The sequence below is a fragment of the Tuber melanosporum genome, assembly GCF_000151645.1.
Source record: "Tuber melanosporum whole genome shotgun sequence assembly, scaffold_65, strain Mel28".
NCBI lineage: Eukaryota > Fungi > Ascomycota > Pezizomycetes > Pezizales > Tuberaceae > Tuber > Tuber melanosporum.
Window position 1 is genome coordinate 515,411 of NW_003299112.1, and position 21,347 is coordinate 536,757.

The 21,347-nt window shown below is 48.3% G+C and overlaps 1 protein-coding gene; it reads left to right on the forward strand.

Moving 5' to 3' along the window:
- Nucleotides 1-2,352: 2,352 nt before the first annotated feature.
- Nucleotides 2,353-8,098, forward strand: GSTUM_00010053001 (uncharacterized protein). XM_002841037.2 has 3 exons: nucleotides 2,353-2,909; nucleotides 2,986-5,296; nucleotides 5,360-8,098. Exons 2-3 carry the CDS (start codon nucleotides 3,810-3,812, stop codon nucleotides 7,275-7,277), a joined length of 3,405 nt encoding a protein of 1,134 aa, XP_002841083.1. The 5' UTR covers nucleotides 2,353-2,909; nucleotides 2,986-3,809; the 3' UTR covers nucleotides 7,278-8,098.
- The last annotated feature ends 13,249 nt before the right edge of the window (nucleotides 8,099-21,347 follow it).

The following is a 21,347-nucleotide window of genomic DNA, read 5'->3' on the forward strand; positions in this document are numbered from 1 at the left end:
CTCGGCGCGGAATACTTGCATGTTTCGTGCGATATCCGTTGATCTCGGGGATCTCTGCTTGTCTGATGTACGGTTCTCGACGAACACAGTACTTGTACAGTACTCGTACAGTACAGTACCCGAGTATATCATGACCATCACAACACCGCCTACTTGCCTGTCTACCTATCTGCCCCACAGTACAATACACGTACGCATGTCCGTCGGTCCTCGCTACCCAACCCTCCCTTCCTCCATCCCTGGGATTAGTGCACAGTTGCTCTAGGTACCGTATAATAGCTTACTTGCATGCGCAGAGTGAGGGGCAGTTCGTCTATCGTTTTTTCTTTTTTCTTTTTCCTTTTCTTCCTGGCCCGGTACCGGTTGACCATCCTTTTGAACGACTAATTGATTGCTCGATTATGCTATTGCTATTGTATCCCCGGCCCCGCATATCGGCAATCGGTTGTCGCTTAGGTGCGAGTTTAATCACCAGTAAATAAATAAGTAATGAATGAATGAAGAATTGGACGGGGGGGTGAGTGGAATGTCGGGCTTTGAACCGCCATGATATTCCGGTGAGCAGGTTAATAATAATTGGTTTGAAGTTCTCGGTGCAAGGACTAGTATACAAGATATACAAGTAGTCCAGTACCTTTATCGAGATCAACTCGGAGGCTCCGTAAGTCAGTCAGTTTAGCGGGCGGAAAATACGGATGTACGAGTACCTTTTTTGTGTATCTAGAATTTCCCTTGCCCGGCGTATTTACAGGCTAAGGGTGCTTGTAGAGTACAGTACTGTACTGTACAAGTAGGTAATGATACTGGGAAGGATTTTGACCCTGGAGTTTTCCTCTCTTTCTTTCTTTCTTAGGTGGGTTGGGCTTTCTGGTGGGTTTCTATTATTATTATTACTTTTGGGTGGGGTTGGGATGGATGGGTTGGATGTGGATGGTTGGGTTTGCTAGGGGTTCCCTCTGTCCTTTCTGTTCTGGTGGAGTTGAGATTGAGATTGTTCTAAATTGTGTGGTTGTCATCGTCGTTGCTGCTGCTGCTGCTGCTGCTGCTGATGATGATGATGGTACTTTTTGTCTCCCTGCCAAGGTGGGGTAAAAAAAAAAAGAGTAAAAGAAGTAATTTACAGTATCATATCGAACCTGAGACGAGACGTGAGACTTCATGCTAGCAGCGAGCGAGCGAGAGGCTGGCCTATGATATCGTATGTGCCGGAAGTGATGTGCTGCTATCATACCATACCATTCCTGTGTGTGCCGACAACTGCCGTTCGCACGAAAACCCTCCCACGCACACACGCCAAAGCACGCGCATTTTGGGTAGTGATGAGGATTGCATTTTCTGGGCGTGATACAGTTAACTTTATGTGGAGGATTGTATTTTTGTTTTGTTTTTATTTTTATTATTATTATTTCCATTATGATAACATTATTTGTGTTTTTTTTTTGGTCAAGTTATGGTATGTACTCGTACAGTAGGTATCATATCGAGGTCGTTTCTTTGGAGTACTTTTGACATTGCAATGTGTACGAGTACTGCATTGCACGGTAGATGCACTCGAGTAAAGTAGTCTATACGTGCCGGTATTACATCTGTGTACCGTGGGTGAGAAAGATGGAGGAGGGTTGCCGCGCTGCTGTGGTGCTCGCGAGGAAGGCGGTGTTCGACATGTGCGTATCGCTCGCCTTTGTATGCCGTTAACTGTCTAGTAGTTATCGCGAAAAAGCGATAATTCGAAGCTATTTCAGGGTCAGCGAGGGAAGAGCGGTGTGGAGAAGAAGAAGGTTGGAAAGAAGAAGGAGGGTTGGTTGATGGTGTGTTTGTGTCGGTGTCCGTGTTCGTGTCTGTGCTGTTCGAAATTCAGAGGCGTTAATTCGTTGTGATAATTATCGGAAGGGGTGGAGGGGGGGGGATGATGATGAGACCCTCCTCTATTACTCGACTAGATGAAGCCCAAAAGGCAACTTCCCGGCCGACTCTGGTCCACACATTTTTTCCAGTGTTCGCCTTCTCCGCGAGATCAGATTTCCGCAAATTGTTGATTGAACCCCCCCCCTGGAAACGGAAATAGGCGGGTAGAGTTACGCTACGAGTACTCGTACCGTACATTATCATAGTTTCTGTGAGATGCGGTGAGTTATGGCCTCCCCCGTCCATGAGTTGCTTTATCCTATAATAGGCATAACTTCTTCCGCCGTGGGGAAGGAATCCTGTTCAGACTGGGAGCGAAGAAGGAACGCCATGTCTGTGTGATGCTGTACGATAACCGTCAGATCCCCGGAATCTACTTAGAGTGGGAGTGCGCCGCCTATTCGCCTTCTCTCTTCCTCGTGCTTCCCCCTCCCTCACCCCTTCTTCATCTGGCCTTTGTAGTGTCTGCGTGCGGCGGTGTGGTAACCCTTTCGCCGTGCTGTACGAGTACTTTACTGTACATACAATACAATCACTCAACCTTGATATTTCTCCCTATTTGCACCACCGTCACGTCGGGACGCTGCTTGAGGAGAAATCATCGCCAAGTCGAGTGAGGTTGCCGGTACAATACTGGTACATTGAGCCGCCCTCTGAATAGCACAGCACATCCCAAACACTCTCCTACGGAATATCGTAGGCCCCGGTATTGTGCTGCGATTTTCCCTTTTCTTTTTTGTCTCTCCCTCTCCCTCTCCATCTCCCTCACTGTCTAACTCGCCGCCGCCGCCGCTTGTACTGTACACCGTCTTTTTGAGAGGGGAGTCCCGGACTCGTAGGCTCTGTTTGTTAACAGCATCATTTTTTACCCACCCTCGAGAACCATTTGGTTGGGCAACTCGTGGGTCACTTTCACCCTTCCTTTATTTAACCCATACCGCACTCGTGTCTTCAAAAGTTGGCTGGCCGCCTGTGGGTTTTCGGGGGTAATTCGCAATTAAATTGTATGTATCATTCCTATATTATTGGGGGTGTGCTGGATGCATTTAAATGTTTGACCCTTCGCTCACCTGGTAACAGCGGGCGAATCCAGTCCAATCAGTGGTTATCTGCAGCCGCTTTCGCAAATCAAATCGGATCAAGGTTTGTATGGCCACTCTGGTACGGGCAGCTATCAATACAACATACCGGTAGCTACTGATACCCACACAACCGCCTCCCATCACCAACCATCTTCTTTGCTTCAACTCCCCAGACATACTCGAGTACTTGTGCTCGTGCGAGACCCTTCTCTTGCTCGGATATAGTGGTTGGTGGTCTGTGTCCCTTGCATCGACCGGAACGGCCGAAGCAGCAACTACGCAAGCAGTTCGCCCACAACTGATAACCTTCACCGCTCCCCTCTCCTCCTCCTCTAGCTGCTCCTTACCCCCTTCACCACCACCCCTTCCATATACCCCCATTCGTATATCATCCCTTCCATACGCGACACCACACCTTTACCCGCGCCGCCGTATTATTATTTATTTATAAAATACACTTGTTCCTGCTTCTTGCTACCTTTCTTGCCCTGCTTCTGCTCTGCAGCTCTTCCTCTGCTGCTACTTCATCCGGAGGCGCGGCTTCAACCGGCTTTTCGGGTCAACTCATAAACAAAGAAACCCTTGGTACTCACCACAAATCGTGGCCACGCCGACACCTTCTCGTCGCTTACCCAACAAACCCCATAATATCTTTCGCTGTCGGAATAGGAATACAATAAGCTGGGCGATCATGGATTCCGTTCGGCGGCATTAACTACCAGCGCTGTCCCTCTCCTATACCCGATCTTGTTTTTCTCTTGACCGTTAATCCACTTCGCGCGCTTCCCACTATTTCCCTCTCCCGACGACCACTACGCAATCATGCTTGGTCGTCTATTCTCATCTGCGAATTCAGCAGCCACATCTCCTAACGGCACTCGCCCGTCAACCGCGGCCCCCGAGAGTGACGATCTACACACCAGGAATCTTCTCTATCCCGATGCAACTTGCTCCTCGTTCCATTCCTCTCTGTCCTGCTCTCATACCAGCAGCAGCAGTGGTGGTGGGTTCGGCGAGAACATTGATCTCGACTCTGATCGAGATGTGAGGGTTATCATCGCTCAAGATGGTACAGCTGCCGAGCTGAAGGCCGTCTTGTACGACTCTCAACCTGTCCCGAGGAACGTGGGCCAACCACAGCCGGGGTTTGAAGACAACGGCCCTCTGTCGCCCGGGCTCGGAGGGCCCCACCACCGCTCCAGGCGACGTCCCATGCCCCCGAATCATCCCTTTGGCGCCTCTTCGTATCACCCAACCCAAAGTGCTTCCGGGGTGGCGCCTGATCATGAGATGACGGTATTGACGGATTGTATGTTTGGCTCGGCGCCATTAGCATATAAGGGCCCCTCAACGAAGGTTCACATACTTCCGACAGCAGAAGAGCGAAAAGGCAGGATTCGAAATAGTCCTGTTTCCTCAAGACGTGGATCACTTCGAAACCTTTCTTCTGGCCCCCAACAACTGGAGACAGAGTCGCATAAGGATGGCCGCAAGGAAGTTTTGATTACACGGCTGTTTTCAGTAGTAATGCCTCCAAGCCCAACGTTTCCCAATCCCCCTTCGGGCTCTAAAGACCATACCTCTACACCCACAAGTTCGCCAGGATCTCAACATGGGTTTCCCTTTCCCAAAATGGCCAATAGCGCTCAGCCCGTAAGTGGACCTGCGGCTGCCGCAGCCAAGATCGTCAAGCCACCCAAGACTTATATGTACGCTCTTGGTTTGATCATTTCATTGCCCCCACCAGCCGTTTACAACCGCCCGTCGACAACTTCTTCTCTATCTCTCAGTCATAAGTGTTGCCAGCTAAGTACATGTACATCTTTCGAGCATGATCATGGGCACCCCGACTTCCTGTGCTCAACACCTCCACCATTTGACGACGGCCATTTCCCACAGCACTCTCTTAATAGTCTGAGGTCGGATGCCGTGGTTGATGACCTCCAGGCCCCTCCTTCGATAGATGACCGGATGGATTTGATCACTAAGCACTGGGATGTCATCAATAGAGCGCTCTCGGACCTACAATGTGTTGCGCAAACTCAGATTCTCAATGTTTTGAACACCGCTGGCATAACTTCCGCGCAGACGGTCTGTCAGAACGGATTCAAGTACAGGAGGAGGATTGAGCTAAAGCAATGGGCATTGATGAGCGACGATTGTGTGCGCGGGGAGGTGGATAGGCTGCGCTGGAGGATTGTGACAGGAATTAAGGTTCCTAGGGTTATTACCGGACAGGGAAAGTGGGGTGTGTGGAGGGACGAGGCGCATTGGGCCAATGAGCGATTTGGAGGAAGGGAAATGAAATTGTGAGTTACTGCCGTCCAACTGGCTGTTTTCCTTATCGGAGATACTAATTACGCGACGTGCAGTTTTTTCCTCACATTACTGACCGCATTTCTCGGCCACCACACGGAGTGGCTAGACGTCCTTGGCCCACTACCATACAGGCGGAAGCACCAGCGGCAACAGCAGGTAGCGGGTAATAATGAGGAGTTCCCCATACCCACTCGGACCGTTATTCTTTCGAGCGACAAGATGGCTTCGAGAAGACTCATATATCTCCTTTCGGCATTCTTGCCGACCAAGAGCTTTCCCCAGTGGGATGGACTCCCGCCGCCTTCAAGGACTTCGTCGATCAATTATCTTTCCCAATCGCCGCCCATCTCGGGGGCAATGGGAAACGGCATGGGGGGCAAGAAGAGCTCTCTACGGAACAGAGCCAAGAGGAAGCCCAGTAAGCTTAGCATGGTCACTGGTGATGAAGAGGGGGTGGTTGTCGGATGGGATATCCCCGCGGCGACTAGTGGGGAGTCAAGCACTGCGCCATCTGTGTTGCAACTTCCTTTGGCGAATCCTGCACGAAAAGCGGGGAGTGCAGGGGCACTAACCACGGCCCCAAGCTCCGTGACTGCTATGCCGGCTAATGCACCGGGGAGCCCCCAGAAAGGTGATGTGCGTCCGAGCAGCAGCAACAGTGCAGCAAGTATGAATCTAATGAGCACACTAAAAAGAACTGGGACTGCAAACACAAGCATGGATTCAAATAGTGGATGGGGTAGTTTTCTCAGTTTCTGGAGCCATTCAAAAACAGGGTCTACCGCCCCAAGCGAAAACAGCCTGCAGCACGATGACGGTTTTGATGTGATTGGTAGGGGTGGGGCAATCAGTGGCGATGAGAGGGAGCCGGTGGACGTCGGGGAATTGTACTTGGAGGATGACGATCTGCAGCATCATCACCACCATAAGCAACACAGTGCGCCACCGTCGCTACCCGCACACCATGGTTTCCACAATCACCACCTTCAGTTTTCCGAGAGCCAAGTGAGGTTATCAGTCGACGAGAATGATGGGGTGGTCGACGTTGACATCCCGATGCCATCCCTGGACTTCCCGACAACCGGATACACATCTCCCGTCAGCTCTCCATCCAGTTCCGGATGGGCAATGTCAATGCCATCCTTGGAGAGCATGGGCAATGGGTTCCTGGGGTCTGGCATGAGTTTCTCATCTGGAATGGTAATGCCCAGCTGGATTACCGATCTTGAAGAGAACGCGGTCAATGTAGCGGGGTGGCTGGACGATGAAAAGTTCCATCCCGATTTCGCCCTCCAAGCCGTGAAACCATACCCGGAAGTTGAAGAGGAGATCAAGAGAGCCATGAGGGCCGAGGCAACACCCCGCCAGCCAATGGGCGCCACACCTGCTTCCGAGTCTGGCGGCACCAGTCAGGAGAGCCCCAACGACAGATGGATCGAGGTCTGCTCGGTCCTAATCGCAGACACGAGGGAACGCATGATAAAACGCCTTCGTCTCCGTCGACGCAGCAAGAAACCGGTTGCCTCTCCGGGAACCACCTCACCACTACCCAGTGTGCTAGGTGCTTACCGCCATCTACATATCCAACAGCCGTCACTCGTTGCATCAGGTCCATACTTTGGCACCGCCGCCACGGCCGCCGCTGCTCAAGAGGGGGGGGAGGAGGAAGTAATCGACGAAGAACTCGTATGCGATGTCGATGACGTTCTCGCTACCGCTGTGGAAAAAGTCATTGGTATATCCGCCACTCCCCTCCCACGGCCACAAACTGGTGGTGGTGGCAGCCGCACCACCGCCCGCGACGGAGGGGACGAACTCCAAAAACTCAATGTCCAGGGATGCAAGTGTATGGTTCTTGGAGCTCTGGAGAATGTTGTTCGCGCCGTTGCGCAGGAACCCGGGAACGTTGTGGAGAACTTTTTGACGGAGGGGGTTGCAAAGTGGCTTAGCGATATTCAGGAGGCTTGCTGATTTCCTTTCTTTCTTTCTTCCCCCCTAGTTTCTTGGTCTCTGCCTATATTATCATGACGGACGGTGCATTTGCTTCTGTTTCTTTTCTCTCTCCTGTTCCCTTTTTGTCTTGGGTGCTTGATAGTCCGTGATTCCCCGAAGACTTCGCCTCACTTCATCTCACTTTTCTTTTGCACACGGCATGGTCGGTTGGGCTATCGGAGTTCGTGGGGTTTTTTCTTCTCATTTCTCTTTACATGCGGGTTAAACTCTCCATGATGGGCCGGATCGGAGCATAGCCTTTGTTTTATCCTTCACGTTGTTTCATAATATCAGGTCACAGCTTTTGCTTATTATTACTGTCCGGTTTTACCTTAATTAATGGGGGGGGGGGTGTACTTTTAGAGATATTCCATTTTTCCCTTGCTTCCCGACTACTTTACGTTTAGTTTGGTTTGGTTTGATTTGGCTGTCTTTCCGTTTCATTTGATGTTCATTTCACCCAGCGCTGGCATTTCTGTTTGTGGGGTCTTATTTCTACGATGGCCGGTGTTTCGGTGTTTTTGCACCTTTTCTTTCCCCCTTTTTTCCCATTGCATAATGGATGGGCGAGAGTGATGGCATGAGATTGGTCTCCATCTAGCCACACCACTCGCTTCAACCGCACTCGCTGGCTGGTCCTTTATAACTGATGTACCAACACGGTACTTGTATGGTAGATCGAAATGGTCCTGGTGGGGGGGCGTTGGAGCTTTGCTTTACCTTGCTTTACTGGTATCATACTTTTCACGGAGTTGAGGATCACCCACTCTTACACACACATATATATATATGTATGCACTCGAGTACTGTACAAGTACGTGCGTCGCGATTTGTGATATGTGAATGTTCAGATCCTAGCAAAATAAGCAAGGAAGAAGCCGACGGAAAGAAGATCAGTTCGATGATCAGCGAGCGACCCTGCATTTTCCCCACCTTCCAATATTGTGCTCATTGTGCTCACGGTGAATGAGCATGGCGATTCTCGCTTCACGTCAGTGCCGAGCATTGAGACATAATTTTTTGTTGATATACAAAACTGTAATATTAACTCGTGTATGGTACAGTATGATGCTTGTACGAGCGAGCTCGACCCTCAAGGGTAACCGTGCCAAGGTTCCCGCCACTTTGAAAGACGCTAGGCGACTTGCAAAGTTTGACGGCACTCCTACAGAGTGCCGGACAGCTCAACAGAATGGATATCTCAACAAAACTATTGTGCGTGGACAAAATTAACCGCGATTCAACAGAGGAAAATCTTCGGCGATGACAACCACACTCACCCACCAATCCACTATCATGAAAACCAAAAAAAAAAAAGAAATTAAAAGATATAAATACATAGTAGAAATTAATATTTGGTATACCATCATCAGCCTTAATAATTGCCTCTATTCTATCCACCATTGATCCAGCTAAAGTATCAAAAACCTTTGGGTCAAGAAGTTCCCAATAATGAGTGATGGCCTCTACTATTGCCTTCTTGACCACATTGACATCACCCTTCATAAGATATAGCTCAGGGTAGTGCTTGTGAAGCTTACCTTTCACCAGAGACCAAATATTTTCAATTGGATTAAGATCTGGTGAATAGGCAGGAATTTCCATTAGTGTAATTCCTTGCTTTCTGGGCCATCTCCTAAAAGGCAAGTGAGTCTTAGCATTGTCAATGATAAAAAATACCTCTTCTTCTCCAGCCTTTTCTCTGACATTCTCCCATATCCCTAGAAAGTTATAATAATTATAAACATCAATAATTGACTTCCCAGTAACTCCACTCCTAGTAGAAGAAGGATTAGAAAAAATAGGCAAAAAAAGACCATGAGTTTGACTATAAAAACAACTAGCCATTATCTAGCTAATCTCTCTCTCCCCTCTCCTAGCCTTAGGTTCAACAAAATCCTTATTCTATTTCTCATATGGGTATCTGAAAACCCATTTTCTCCTCTTTCCTCCTCCCCTTTCCACAGCTACTTCATCCCCCTTTATTGCCTTTCTTCTTCACATCTCCTTTGTCTAATGCCTATGAGATAATGCCTATTCCAACCTCTCTTGAGCTAGATCCTCATCTAAATGAACTCTCTCTTGTGCCATCCAATTTCTAAGATGCTTTTTTTCAAGTCTTCTCCTTACTGTCCTATGAGAAACATTGGGAGCAACTGGTTCAGCAATGACAGAATAGCTAGTATGGCGATTTTTAAGAGCTTCCTCTACCATAGCATCATCCTGTAACTTGGTAGTTTTAGGATGTCTTTCTCTACCCTTATTCTCCTTGCCCTCTTGATATCCCTTTACAATTATGTCTCTGAGAGTAGCGTAGGGGATATTAAAGCAGTGGGAAATTTGCTGATATCTCATCTGAGGCTTGTATAACCTGAGAATCCTCCTCCTGGTAAACTCAGAGAGATGTGTAGAGGGAAGAGGTATTTTGGCATGACTGAGAAGAATAGGAGGCATAGTTTATTGAGAAAAAGAATTGAGCAGAATGGTTTCTTCTTGGTTGACTTAGAGCAATTCTTTTAGGAACTGTTGAGAGTACGGAGTAATGAAGAGAGGTGGGTTGCTACTGATTGTTGAATCGTGGTTAATTTTGTCAATGCACAATATTTTGAAAACACCTCCTCCTACCATATGTTCAACCACAGTTCTGTTCTACTACATTGCCATGTCTGTTGCAAGCTACACCAATATAGAAGCCCGAATCCAAGAAGCACTTAAAAGGTTACAGGATGAACTAAAACCAAATATCACTGCTATGACATGTGAGTTTGATGAACAAAAAGGGTGTCTCTATGCCCGTTGGAATAGCTAGCAGTTCCGTCAAGAATGAGTTGCTCTGAACAGGAAATTGACTGATGTTAAAGAACTCAGTTGACTTTAATATCTTGATAGGTTGGATAAGATAGGTGTTCTACCTCGATATCACTATATTTCATCAGCAAAAACAACTTTTATGTCAAACAAAAGGTGTCTACATCCAGACAGAAAGTGTCCGCCTCATATATCTTTTGTATCTCATCTGTCTGGAAGTTCGGAGTAAGGGTAATTTGTACTGTAATTGTACTCACAGTACTCATGTGAATCCTGTATCCTTGAATAGTTGGTAGGGAATATTCTCACTTCTGATAGTATGTGAGGAAATACAGATTTGTTCTATGCATCTAATACCTTTAACTTGAACTAGGAATCTATGTGAAGAATTATACCTATGGGAATTTGCATTAGAAATTGTTGTCTGTCTATTTTTAACGCGTACTCTATTGTGGACTTAAATTGAACCAGAGACAATAATAAGTTCGTTACTACTACTTCTCCAACTATACTCCTACTTCCTGTTAGGCAGAGATGATTTGTATAGACTCAGAATGGTCTAGGCCAATTGAGATTCATTTTGCAGATGGAGATTTTTCTAGGAAGGCTTAAAGAGTTACTCATTTTGGTTATGACTGCTAAGAGTATAAAAAAGTAGAATTCAATTATAAAAACAATACTTCATTGTAAAGATCTTTCTCCATTGCTTGATGATGTCCAAAATCTTGGTAACTACTTCAACATTTATATTCTGTATCTGAGTATTTGCAGACTACAACTATCTCTTGTCCAAATTATGTACCTCTTTAACCATAACTTACAATGTTGGGTATTCTTCTGAGGTGCGAACATTAGGAGACTGTGAAAACCATCACACTCTCTTCAGTAATTACTATTTCATCAATTGGAAACTGTACTATTTCTAATAGTAATTATCTGATCATCAGAGTTATTAGACTTATAGCCTAGTTCTCAAGTTGAACAGAGTTGGTCCAAACAGTCTTCCTTATTGATAAAATGATCAGTTTTATCTGCAAGTCGTGTCTACAGGAGTAGTCATAAATACAACATTTTTAGATTGCTGACTTCAAACCCCTATAACTGTTACAAACCAGATTAAGACAAGGCAGATTGAAGAGGTGGAATACAGGTTTTCACATAACTTGCACTTGCGAGTCATTGATATTTATTGTAACTGGTACGGGTACTTGGTTATTGGTTTTGTTTTATATTTTGTTTTAAGTATCACTTTGATACTTAGTTTGTTTTAAGTATCGTTTGATACTTGATTTTGTTTTATGTTTTGTTTTAAGTATCGCTTTGATACTTAAGAAGTTTTACCAAAGTGTATCGATTGATACCTTGGATTAATTTTGTTCAAGCTAAGACATGAACAGATTTGTGTATTTAAAGACCACCTGTTTTTATGATAGAAAAGGCAGACTTTGACACACAGTATTTCAATATACTTGGTTGAATGGTTACTTCTTGTTCCTCAGTATACCTCCGAAGCCTTCTTTAGTTCTCAGCTCTCGCCTCGTCTCTGGAAGAGCATGCCACCTGCCAACTATCGTATCCATTACCGATAATGCGATTAGCACCTTGCGAACACGTTACATTTATTGTTATGCGATGACTCACAGTTGTGAGTCATATGATATTATGACTTTTGCGTATAAATCATACTTGTGAGTTACGAGTCTCACACATGTGATACATTTAGCACATATGACTTATTATAAGAATTATGATTAGTTTAGGTATGTCGCACAGTTGACTCATATGAGTCAACTAATGATTTCACATGACGCACAATTATAAGTCAGAGGATATAGTGACTGGAAGGTATGAGTCACAAAGAGCTAGGGTTAGGTGAGGTGTCTGTATAAATAGCAAGGTCCAGGACTTCTAGTACACACGCTCCGTCGCTCCTATTTTCCTCCCACATAGTTTGGTAACACCACGTCAACTATCGTGGGCCCTCCCACTCCCCTCTGCCCCCTCGATGGTTCCTGCCTAGGGGCATGGTTAACTCTACCATCCTCTCCCGCTTTGGCCTCGCTTGTCTCTTGTCTGCTTGATGTGGGAGTTATCTGGGCTCGCCCAGTAGTCCTGTCTTGCTAATAGGGGCTCGCTTAGCTTTGGCACGGTCGGCTTCCTCTCTTCGCTTCCGGACGGTACTGGCAGTGGTGGACATCCTTCTCCCCACTTGCACGATCCCCGTTGGGGAACGCCTCGGCTAGTAACTTCGGGGTCTGTCTCGCGGTGAGATTTGACCATGACCTCCTAGTCGCTCGGTTCAAGTTTGGTTACCTTTCTCACCTCACCCTTCCATCTCCCTGCCGCCGGTGGGATTCCTTCCACTAAGTGACGTTATCTCTTGGAGAACAAGGGACTACATGAGAGACGCGGTAATACATCGGTTCGGTCTACAGTCGGGTTTGCACTGAGGCCTTTGGCCCTACCTCTACTTTCCACTTCGGTCGCGTCGGCTCGCACCCTACTGCCTTCCCTCCTTGGCTGGTATCCTACTACATCCTTCCTTTGGCTGGCATCCTACTGCTGGGCGGCACCCCCTCTACCAAGCATCCATTCCTTGGGCCTGGCACCGTGGCCTCTGTTCTCGATTGGCAGGCCATAGTATTGCACTACATCTGTGGCCTAGCTGGTTGGGGGTGCTTAGCCTTAGGGCTCGTGGCCGGCCGCCCACTTCGGGGGCGGTTCTTTAAATAACGGCAAATCTGGTGGTACGGTGGGCAGTGGTTATTTTTTTCATTTTGTGGCCCTATGGGTCTTGTAGTTTACGGGATGGAGTTTTTCCTTATGCTTTCCTGCCTAGCTTGTTTGGTTTCCTTCCTGTTGGCTACGTGTAGTTAGTGGGTGGGGTTTTCTTTCAGGCGAGGAATCTTCTTGGGCTTTTGGTTGGCTTCTAGGCGAGACCCTTTCATGTTCAAGTCGTGAGACCTGCGGGCTGGGTACCTGAGCTGGTCGCCCTTGGAGTATGTGCGGTTGGGCCCATACCAGAGGGTCTTGGGGGTATGGGTTTTCTCTTGGTCTGGGGTGGAGGGGTTTTCTTAACGCCATAGCTAGGGCTATATGTGATGTTCTTGTACCTTAAACAAGTAACTAAATGATTTTGAGAAAAAAAAAAAAAAAAAACAGGACCTCTAGTACACTCTCCCTCCTGAATACCCCTGGAGTATTCACCCGTTTCTCACTGGGCCAAGACCATGCACCCTCTGTGATCGACTTAGCCTTCGCCAACCAACACCTCGCACCCTATGTGGAAACATGGGATGCCTCCCTCCAGTCCACTGGGTCGAATCACGTCCCAATATCAGTAACCTTGACGTCTCCACTTCTCCCCCTCCCCCAAACCTACGCCACACTGGAAAGCTACAGACTGGACCAAGGTCCTGGATGACCTCGGCTCCCTCACGATTCCGCCACCTCCTCCCCTCCCGATGCAGCAAGCACTTAACACGTGGCTTCATATCAACCTTGGCAGGATACGTCTAGTCCTGGCCAGACATACACCTATGAAAAGACCCTCCACAAGATTGAAACCTTGGTGGTCAGACACTTTGTCTGACTTGAGGAAAGTTCACCACTCTCGTGCCCATGTGGCCCATAAATTCCCATCGAATGACACCCGAGCATCTGCTTGCTTGGCCAAGAATGCCTATTTCAAGGCTATCAAGAAGGCTAAGAAGGAACACTGGACAAGGTTCCTTGAGAGTGCAACCCCCCAAAATGTGTGGACGGCCAAGAGGTTCGCCTTCGGCAAACCTCCAGAACATTTCCCGTCCCTCCCACAGGCAACCTCATCAATGGAGCTAAACAAAGCCCTCCTTTCCCATTTCTTCCCTCCCAAGCCCCCCGCTTTCTGCCCGCCTATCCTAAGGGCATTCAAAGATGCACCGCCCTTGCTGGCGGAAGAGATTGCCGTGGTACTCAGCAAGTCCTCGCCCTCCTCGGCCCCTGGTCCCGACCTCTTCCCGTACTCTGTTTGGAAAAAGATTAATGTATCCCATCCCTCTCAGCTGGTTGAGCTCCTCTCTCCGCTGGTCTTGTTTGATTTCCACCCGGCATCACTCAAAATGGCGAATGGCGTGGTCCTAGACAAGCCTGGCAAACCCTCCTATGAAACTCCTGCCTCCTTCCATATAATCGTCCTCCTGGAGACAGTTTCTAAGATCCTGGAAAGGATAATAGCAAACCGCCTCTCACCACTGGCTAGATCTCTTGGCCTGCTCAACCCACATCAATGCGGCTCCCTTCCGGGGCTCAGCACCTTCGACGCCTGCACAACTCTGGCCCATGAAGTCCAAACACTACAATGCCCCCAGTTGGTGGCGTCCACCTTGTTCCTTGATATTAAGGGGGGCTTTGACTATGTCTCCCCTAATAACCTCTTCTATATGCTGCGCTTGAAAGGAGTACCACCATATCTGTGCTCTTGGATTAGGTCCTTCCTGACAGACAGGCAATACCGTCTCGTCTTCCAGGGTTTGCCCAGAGTTTTCAAATCAGTTCAGGTGGGAACCCCGCAGGGCTCACCAATCTCTCCTCTCTTATTTGTTATCTACATCTCATCCCTCTACTTTCCAGTACTGCACGGTCTTATCTTGTCCTATGTGGACGATTTCGCGGTTACTGTTACCTCCAACTCTTACTGGAGGAATGTCCAACGCCTCCAGCACTTGGTCAAGATGTTGACTCAGAGGGGGAGGAGGCTTGGTGCTTCCTTCTCTGTACCCAAGACTGAACTTATGCACTGGAGGACACCTAGGCAATAGGACCTCACATCCGCTCTCCCCATCGTAATTGATGGACTTCTTTTCCGCCCCTCTAGGGTGGTCAGATGGCTCGGCCATTGGTTTGAACCGGCCTCTTGCTCTCTCCGATGGGCTACCAACACCTACTTTTCGAAGCGCCTCACACTTGCACAGGGTGCATTCTCCATGCTCAAGAGGCTATCGGGTCCCGGTAAGGGGCTCGCCCCCTTCCTCAGCCACAGGCTAGCATCATCCCTCCTCGCACCCATACTCCTCTTTGGTGCAGACCTGTTCTCACCCTCATCTACCATAACAGACCATCTTGCTGTCTTTTGGAGACAAGTCCAGCGATGGGTCACCAACTGTTTCTCCGAGACCCCCACCGGGATCCTCCCATGCGAATCGGCTCTTCCTCCGGTCCAATGCCTCATCGAACACCGCCAATGACTGGTGGCGCTGAGGATGGTATGCCTCCCCCCAGAAAGGAACCCAGCTACCGCACGGCTGCACTCTTCCTTCCCTACGACATCCTCTTACCACTCCCCGGAGGACCACCGAGCCTTAACGGTAGGGCTTACTCCGGGTTACAAACGTCTGAGCTGGAAAACCCTGAACCATCCCCTCATGTAAGGAGGCATCTCCCGCTTGATGCAATAGCCCACAGAGTGGTCAAACTTGTTGGACATCTCTCCCGAGTCCCACCAGCGTCACCTGCCCTCTTCCCTTAACCCTTGCCCCCACAGATACCTGAAGACCCCCCCTTTCTGGCCCTTAAAAGAGGTTGCCGGCAGTTCCTCCTAAATGTCTAGTCCAAACAGTACCCACCACTACTCCGTTACGTTTACTCGCCCACACTGTCACCCCACCCCTTCATGGGGCTGGGGAAATTCGTGGCAGGGCGCATCCACCAGATGAGGTCAGGAAAAAGCTACCTGGCCGGCCACCGCACCTGGAGGGACTCAGACACCCCAGACACCTGCCCCTACTGCGAGGAGGGACCGGAGTCCTTCCACCACGCCATTTTCAGCTGCCCCTCCCATGCCAGAGCCAGAAACGCCCACCTCCCGGGAGTTGAGTGCCTGAACAAGGGGGAGCCCATCTGGTCTTCTCTGGCACTGCTTCACGGCCTTTCCACGTACATCTCCGCCACCTCAACCGGATTCCCCCCGGACATGCCTGCATTCAGATATCCCCCCTCTGGGGCCCGCCCTGTCAGGAGTACTACTACCTCCCTCAGCTCCCCCTCTTCGGCCTAGGCCGGAGTAGGTGGCACACTTGTTTGGTTTCCTTGTTTGTAGGATTTCGCTTTAAGCTTAGTTTGAATGTTTCTCTTTATAGTAAGCTATTATGCGCTTTGCGATATGGGATGTTCGCGGTTTTTTGGAGGCATTGGTTTGGTTTCTTTTGTTTTGTTTGTTTGGGATTAAGGTTTTGTTTATGCCATAGCTACTGCTGCATGCGAGTTCTTGTACCTAAACAATGAATACATGATTATAAAAAAAAAAAGGACCTCTAGTACACCAGGCTCCGTCGCTTCTATTTTCCTCCCACATAGTTTGGCAACACCACGTCAACTATCGTGGACCCTCCCACTCCCCTCTGCCCCCTCGATGGTTCCTGCCTAGGGGCACGGTTAACTCTACCATCCTCTCCCGCTTTGACCTCTCTTGTCTCTTGTCTGCTTGATGGGGGAGTTATCTGGGCTCGCCCAGTAGTCCTGTCTTGCTAATAGGGGCTCGCTTAGCTTTGACACAGTTGGCTTCCTCTCTTCACTTCCGGATGGCACTGGCAGTGGTAGATGTCCTTCTCCCCACTTGCACGATCCCTGTTGGGGAATGCCTCGGCTAGTAACTTCGGGGTCTGTCTCGCTGTGAGATTTCACCATACCCTCCTAATTGCTCAGTTCAAGTTTGGTTGCCTTCCTCACCTCGCCCTTCCATCTCCCTGCCGCCGGTAGGATCCCTTCCACTAAGTGACGGTATCTCTTGGAGAACAAGGGACTACATGAGAGACGCGGTAATACGTCGGTTCGGTCTACAGTTGGGTTTGCACTGAGGCCTTTGGCCCTACCTCCACTTTCCACTTCGGTCGCGTCGGCTCGCACCCTACTGCCTTCCCTCCTTGGCTGGTACCCTACTACCTCCTTCCTTTGGCTGGCATCCTACTGCTGGGCGGCATCCCCTCTGCCAAATATCCATTCCTTGAGCCTGGCACTGTGGCCTCTGTTCTCGATTGGCGGGTCATGGTATTGTACTACTTCTGTGGCTTAGCTGGTTGGAGGCGCTCGGCCTTAGAGCTTGTCGCCAGCCGCCCACTTCGGGGGCGGTTCTTTATATAATGGCAAATCTGGTAGTACAGTGGGCAGTTGTTGTTTTCTTTTGTGACCCTATGGGTCTTGTAGTTTACAGGATGGAGTTTTTCCTTATGCTTTCCTGCCTAGCTTGTTTGGTTTCCTTCCTGTTGGCTATGTGTAGTTAGTGGGTGGGGTTTTCTTTCAGGCGAGGAATCTTCTTGGGCTTCTGGTTGGCTTCTAGGCGAGACCCTTTCGCGTTCAAGTCGTGAGGCCTGCGGCCTGGGCACCTGAGTTGATCGCCCTTGGAGTGTGTGCGGTTGGGCTCATACTAGAGCATCTTGGAGGTACGGCTTTTCTCTTGATCCGGGGTGGAGGGGTTTTCTTAATGCCATAGCTAGCGCTGCATCTGATGTTCTTGTACCTTAAACAAGTAACTAAATGATTATAAAAAAAAAAGAAAAAAAAAGAAAAAAAAGACCTCTAGTACAGTCCTTTTCTCCCTCAATGGCTCTAGGAGATAAGCCACGGGTGGCAGTCTTTGCACTACATTCCTTTTTTGATATTGTTTCTCTGGTTCCTGTATTTTTCGACAACCCTGCCCTTATAGCAGTGGAAGTCTACACCCTGTCTAGTTTGTTTGACTGCTCCCATGAGAGGTTACATCTGGTTAATCTTTATTCCCTTTGGACGACATTGTCGCTCTACCGCTCTGTTTCTCCAGAGCAAGCTAACCCTGTTCTTGACTTCCCCACTCTCGTGGTGGGCGATTTCAATATCCACCACCCTCAATGGCATCCCGACTGGCCGCTACGGAAAGGGGAAATCAGAACCTCCACCCCATATGCAGATCTATGACAAGAATGATGTTTCTCCCTCCTGAATGTTCCAGGAGTTTTTACTCGTTTCTCACTAGGTCAAGACCATGCGCCATCTGTGATTAATTTGGCATTCGCAAATCAACACCTCGCGCCTTTCGTGGAAACATGGGACGCGTCTCTCCAGTCTACCGGGTCGGACCATGTCCCGATAGCCATAACGTTAACATCTCCACCTCTCTCCCCCCCTTAGCTTACACCTCATTGGAAAGCTACCGACTAGACCAAGGTCTTGGAAGAACTCGGCTCCCTCACGATTCCGCCTCCCCCACCCCTCCGGACTCAGCAAGCACTTAGTACGTAGCTCGACATCAACCTTGGTAGGATTCGGTTAGTCCTGGCCAGGCATACACCAATGAAAAAGCCCTCCACAAGATCAAAGCCCTGGTGGTCTGACACCCTGTCTGACTTGAGGCAAGTCCACCATTCTCATGCCTGAGAGGCCCGTGCTTCCCCTTCAAATAACACTTGGGCCTCTGCTCGCTTGGCCAAAAGCGCCAATTTCAAGGCTATCAAGAAGGCTAAGAAGGAGTACTGGTCATGCTTCCTTGAGAGTGCTACCCGCCAAAATGTATGGACAGCAAAGAGGTTTGCATTCGGAAAACCCCCAGAACGTTTCCCGTCCCTCCCACAGGCGACCTCACTAATGGAGCTGAACGACGCCCTTCTTTCTTACTTCTTCCCTCGTAGGCCCCCTGCTTTTTACCCGCCTATTCTCAGTGTAACGTGTTCGCAAGGTGCTAATCATGTTATCGGTAAAGATACGATAGTTGGCAGGTGGCCTACTCTTCCAGAGAGGAGGCGAGAGCTGAGAACTAAAGGAGGCTTCGAGGGTGTACTGAGGAACAAAGAAGTAACCGTTCAACCAAGTATATTGAAATACTGTCTGTTGAAGTCTGCCTCTTCTATCATTGAAACAGGCGGTCTTTAAATACACAAATCTGTTCATGTCTGGCATGAACGAAACTAATCAAAGGTATCAATTGATACTCTTTGGTAAAACTCCTTAAGTATCGAAGCGATACTTAAAACAAAACATAAAACAAAACCAATAACTGAGTGCCCATACCAGTTACATTCCCCAAAACAAAACAACTGTTTAAACAAACAAAACTTAATAATCATCAAAAGCGGAGTCTGAGAAACTAAAGGCTTCAGTTTCCGCTAAAAACTCTTTATCGTAAGTGTCACACCAGGGACAAGAGAAAACTCTAAGGAAACACTTAGACTCGAAGAAATCTAAATCACAGTAGTCACGAATACCAGACTCGTGCTGTACATCAACCCAAGCATGATCGTAATCAGGACAGTAGTCAATCCAGAGGATTTCGAAATAGTCTTCAAGTTGGATAGCATCGCGGTTCAACAACAGTCCAACAATCTGTTGTCACAGCCTCACATTGAGCTCCACATAGTTTGACATCGTTATGGTATTCGGATGGTGATTGGCGATTAGATAAAGTTGTCGAGAGCCTACTCCATAGCTTGATTTTCCTCATCACTGCTTTCGAATTCTGACTCAAAGTGTGGTGCCCAAAATCCATCTCTAGCTTCGAGTTCTGCGTGCCATCGCTCAGTTTCTGGCATTGTAGGTGTCCAACACATGGTGATATAATTGATTGTTGGGGGGAGGGATTCGTTTGGCATGTTGTCTTTCCACCATCTGTTCACCATATCCATAGCGTGCTCAAGTCCTTCCAGTGGTTCCCAACTGTTTTCGCTCGTCGGATATCCTTTCCATTTGACTAGGAACTGATCATTTCCATGCCAAAGGTGGTGGTCTCTGATTTCTTCAACTTCCCATTCATCCTTCTTATCGATGATGATAGGTACAGGCCGAGAGTGGGTCCTTCCAGGAAACTTGGAGTCGTCATTCGGATGGAATCACTTGACAGCTGAGACGTGAAAGACTGCAGTATTGCGGCGGTACATGCATCCATCCATCTGGACAGTGTAGTTCTCTGTATGCTCAGCAAAGGATATGACTTTGAAGGGTCCTCGCCATTGGGGTTGTAGTTTTTTGCTGCATCCGACATTGGTAATGAACATGTTACCGTGTACCATGAGCATGTCTCCTGGTGAGATGGGAACATGTTTGCGTAGTTGTTTCTGGGCAGTAGTGGTGCTTCAGAATCGGACAGCCTTAACAGCTTGGAAGGCATCGTTCTGGATTGCTTGGTGGCGGTTTAGATGGTCATCAGAGGCAGGGACTGAGGAGTTCTTGAATAGAGTTGTAGGTAGGAGAGGGTATTGGCGGCCAAAGACTGCCTTGTATGACGACATCCCTAGGGTATCTGAAAATCCGGCATTGATATATGAAGCGAGTTTGACAAGGGCTGGTTCCCAGTTGGTTTGTCGTTCATTGATCATGTTTCTAATTCCGGTCTTAACCTCGCGGATTTTTCGTTCTGCCTGGCCATTGGTCTCATGGTGTCCTGGGGCAGCCATAATGTGGTTTATTCCGAGGAAGGTCAGGGTTTGCTTCCAGAATAAGTATCGTTGGAGGTTATTCCAGGTGTCTTTGGAGGAATCGGTAACCTTCATTGGTATTAACCAGGTATATCCGGAAAATTGATCCACAGATACCAAGATGGTGTCAAATCCAGCGGATTAGTTGAATGGTCCTGCGAAATCGATGGCATATGATTCGAATATTTCACATAGTAGTTGGAGGGTCTGTGCCTTTCCTTCAGGTAGTTGTGTTCGCTCCTTGTTTGCCTGGCAGAGTTCACATTGTTTGACGAAATCGCGGAAATCTTTGCGCATCTTAGGCCAGTAAACATATTCTGAAGCATATTGGAGGTTGCGATCCGCACTATGGTGTCCTTTGTTGTGGATTTCGGTAATGACATATTCTCTAATAGTCATTCCATGAACATATGGCCCTTTGGTATGTATAGGCAGTGTTCACCATAACGGGTGCTGGTATAGACCATTCCATTTGATATGTTGTAGGGGGCGAGGTCTCCATGCCTGGAGCTATCCATGGCTTTGAAGTAAATCGGGTCATGGCGGTATCCTGCTATCATTTGGCTTCGGAAAGAGGAGGTTAATTCTTCTGTGGTCGATCTAACATCTCGTTCATCCTCGATTAGGGATCCTCTTGTTGGTTCGATAGGGGCTTCTTCTTCCTCAAAGGTTTCATAGAGTTGACGCCGATGCTCGGGAATAGTAGGGGGTATGACCGAGACAATGGTTTCATTGTTATATACTCGTAAGGGTCCACCATATAGTAGTCGTGAATCGATTATGGGAGGAGAGGATGGCGGGGCTGACTGTGGGAGGTGTAAATAGG

Excerpts from the sequence above, each read along its gene's own strand:
- GSTUM_00010053001 (XM_002841037.2), top strand. The coding sequence starts at position 3,810 with ATGCTTGGTCGTCTATTCTCATCTGCGAATTCAGCAGCCACATCTCCT. Across the intron at positions 5,297-5,359 it reads GGAGGAAGGGAAATGAAATT|TTTTTTCCTCACATTACTGA; the intron begins GTGAGTTACTGC and ends CGCGACGTGCAG.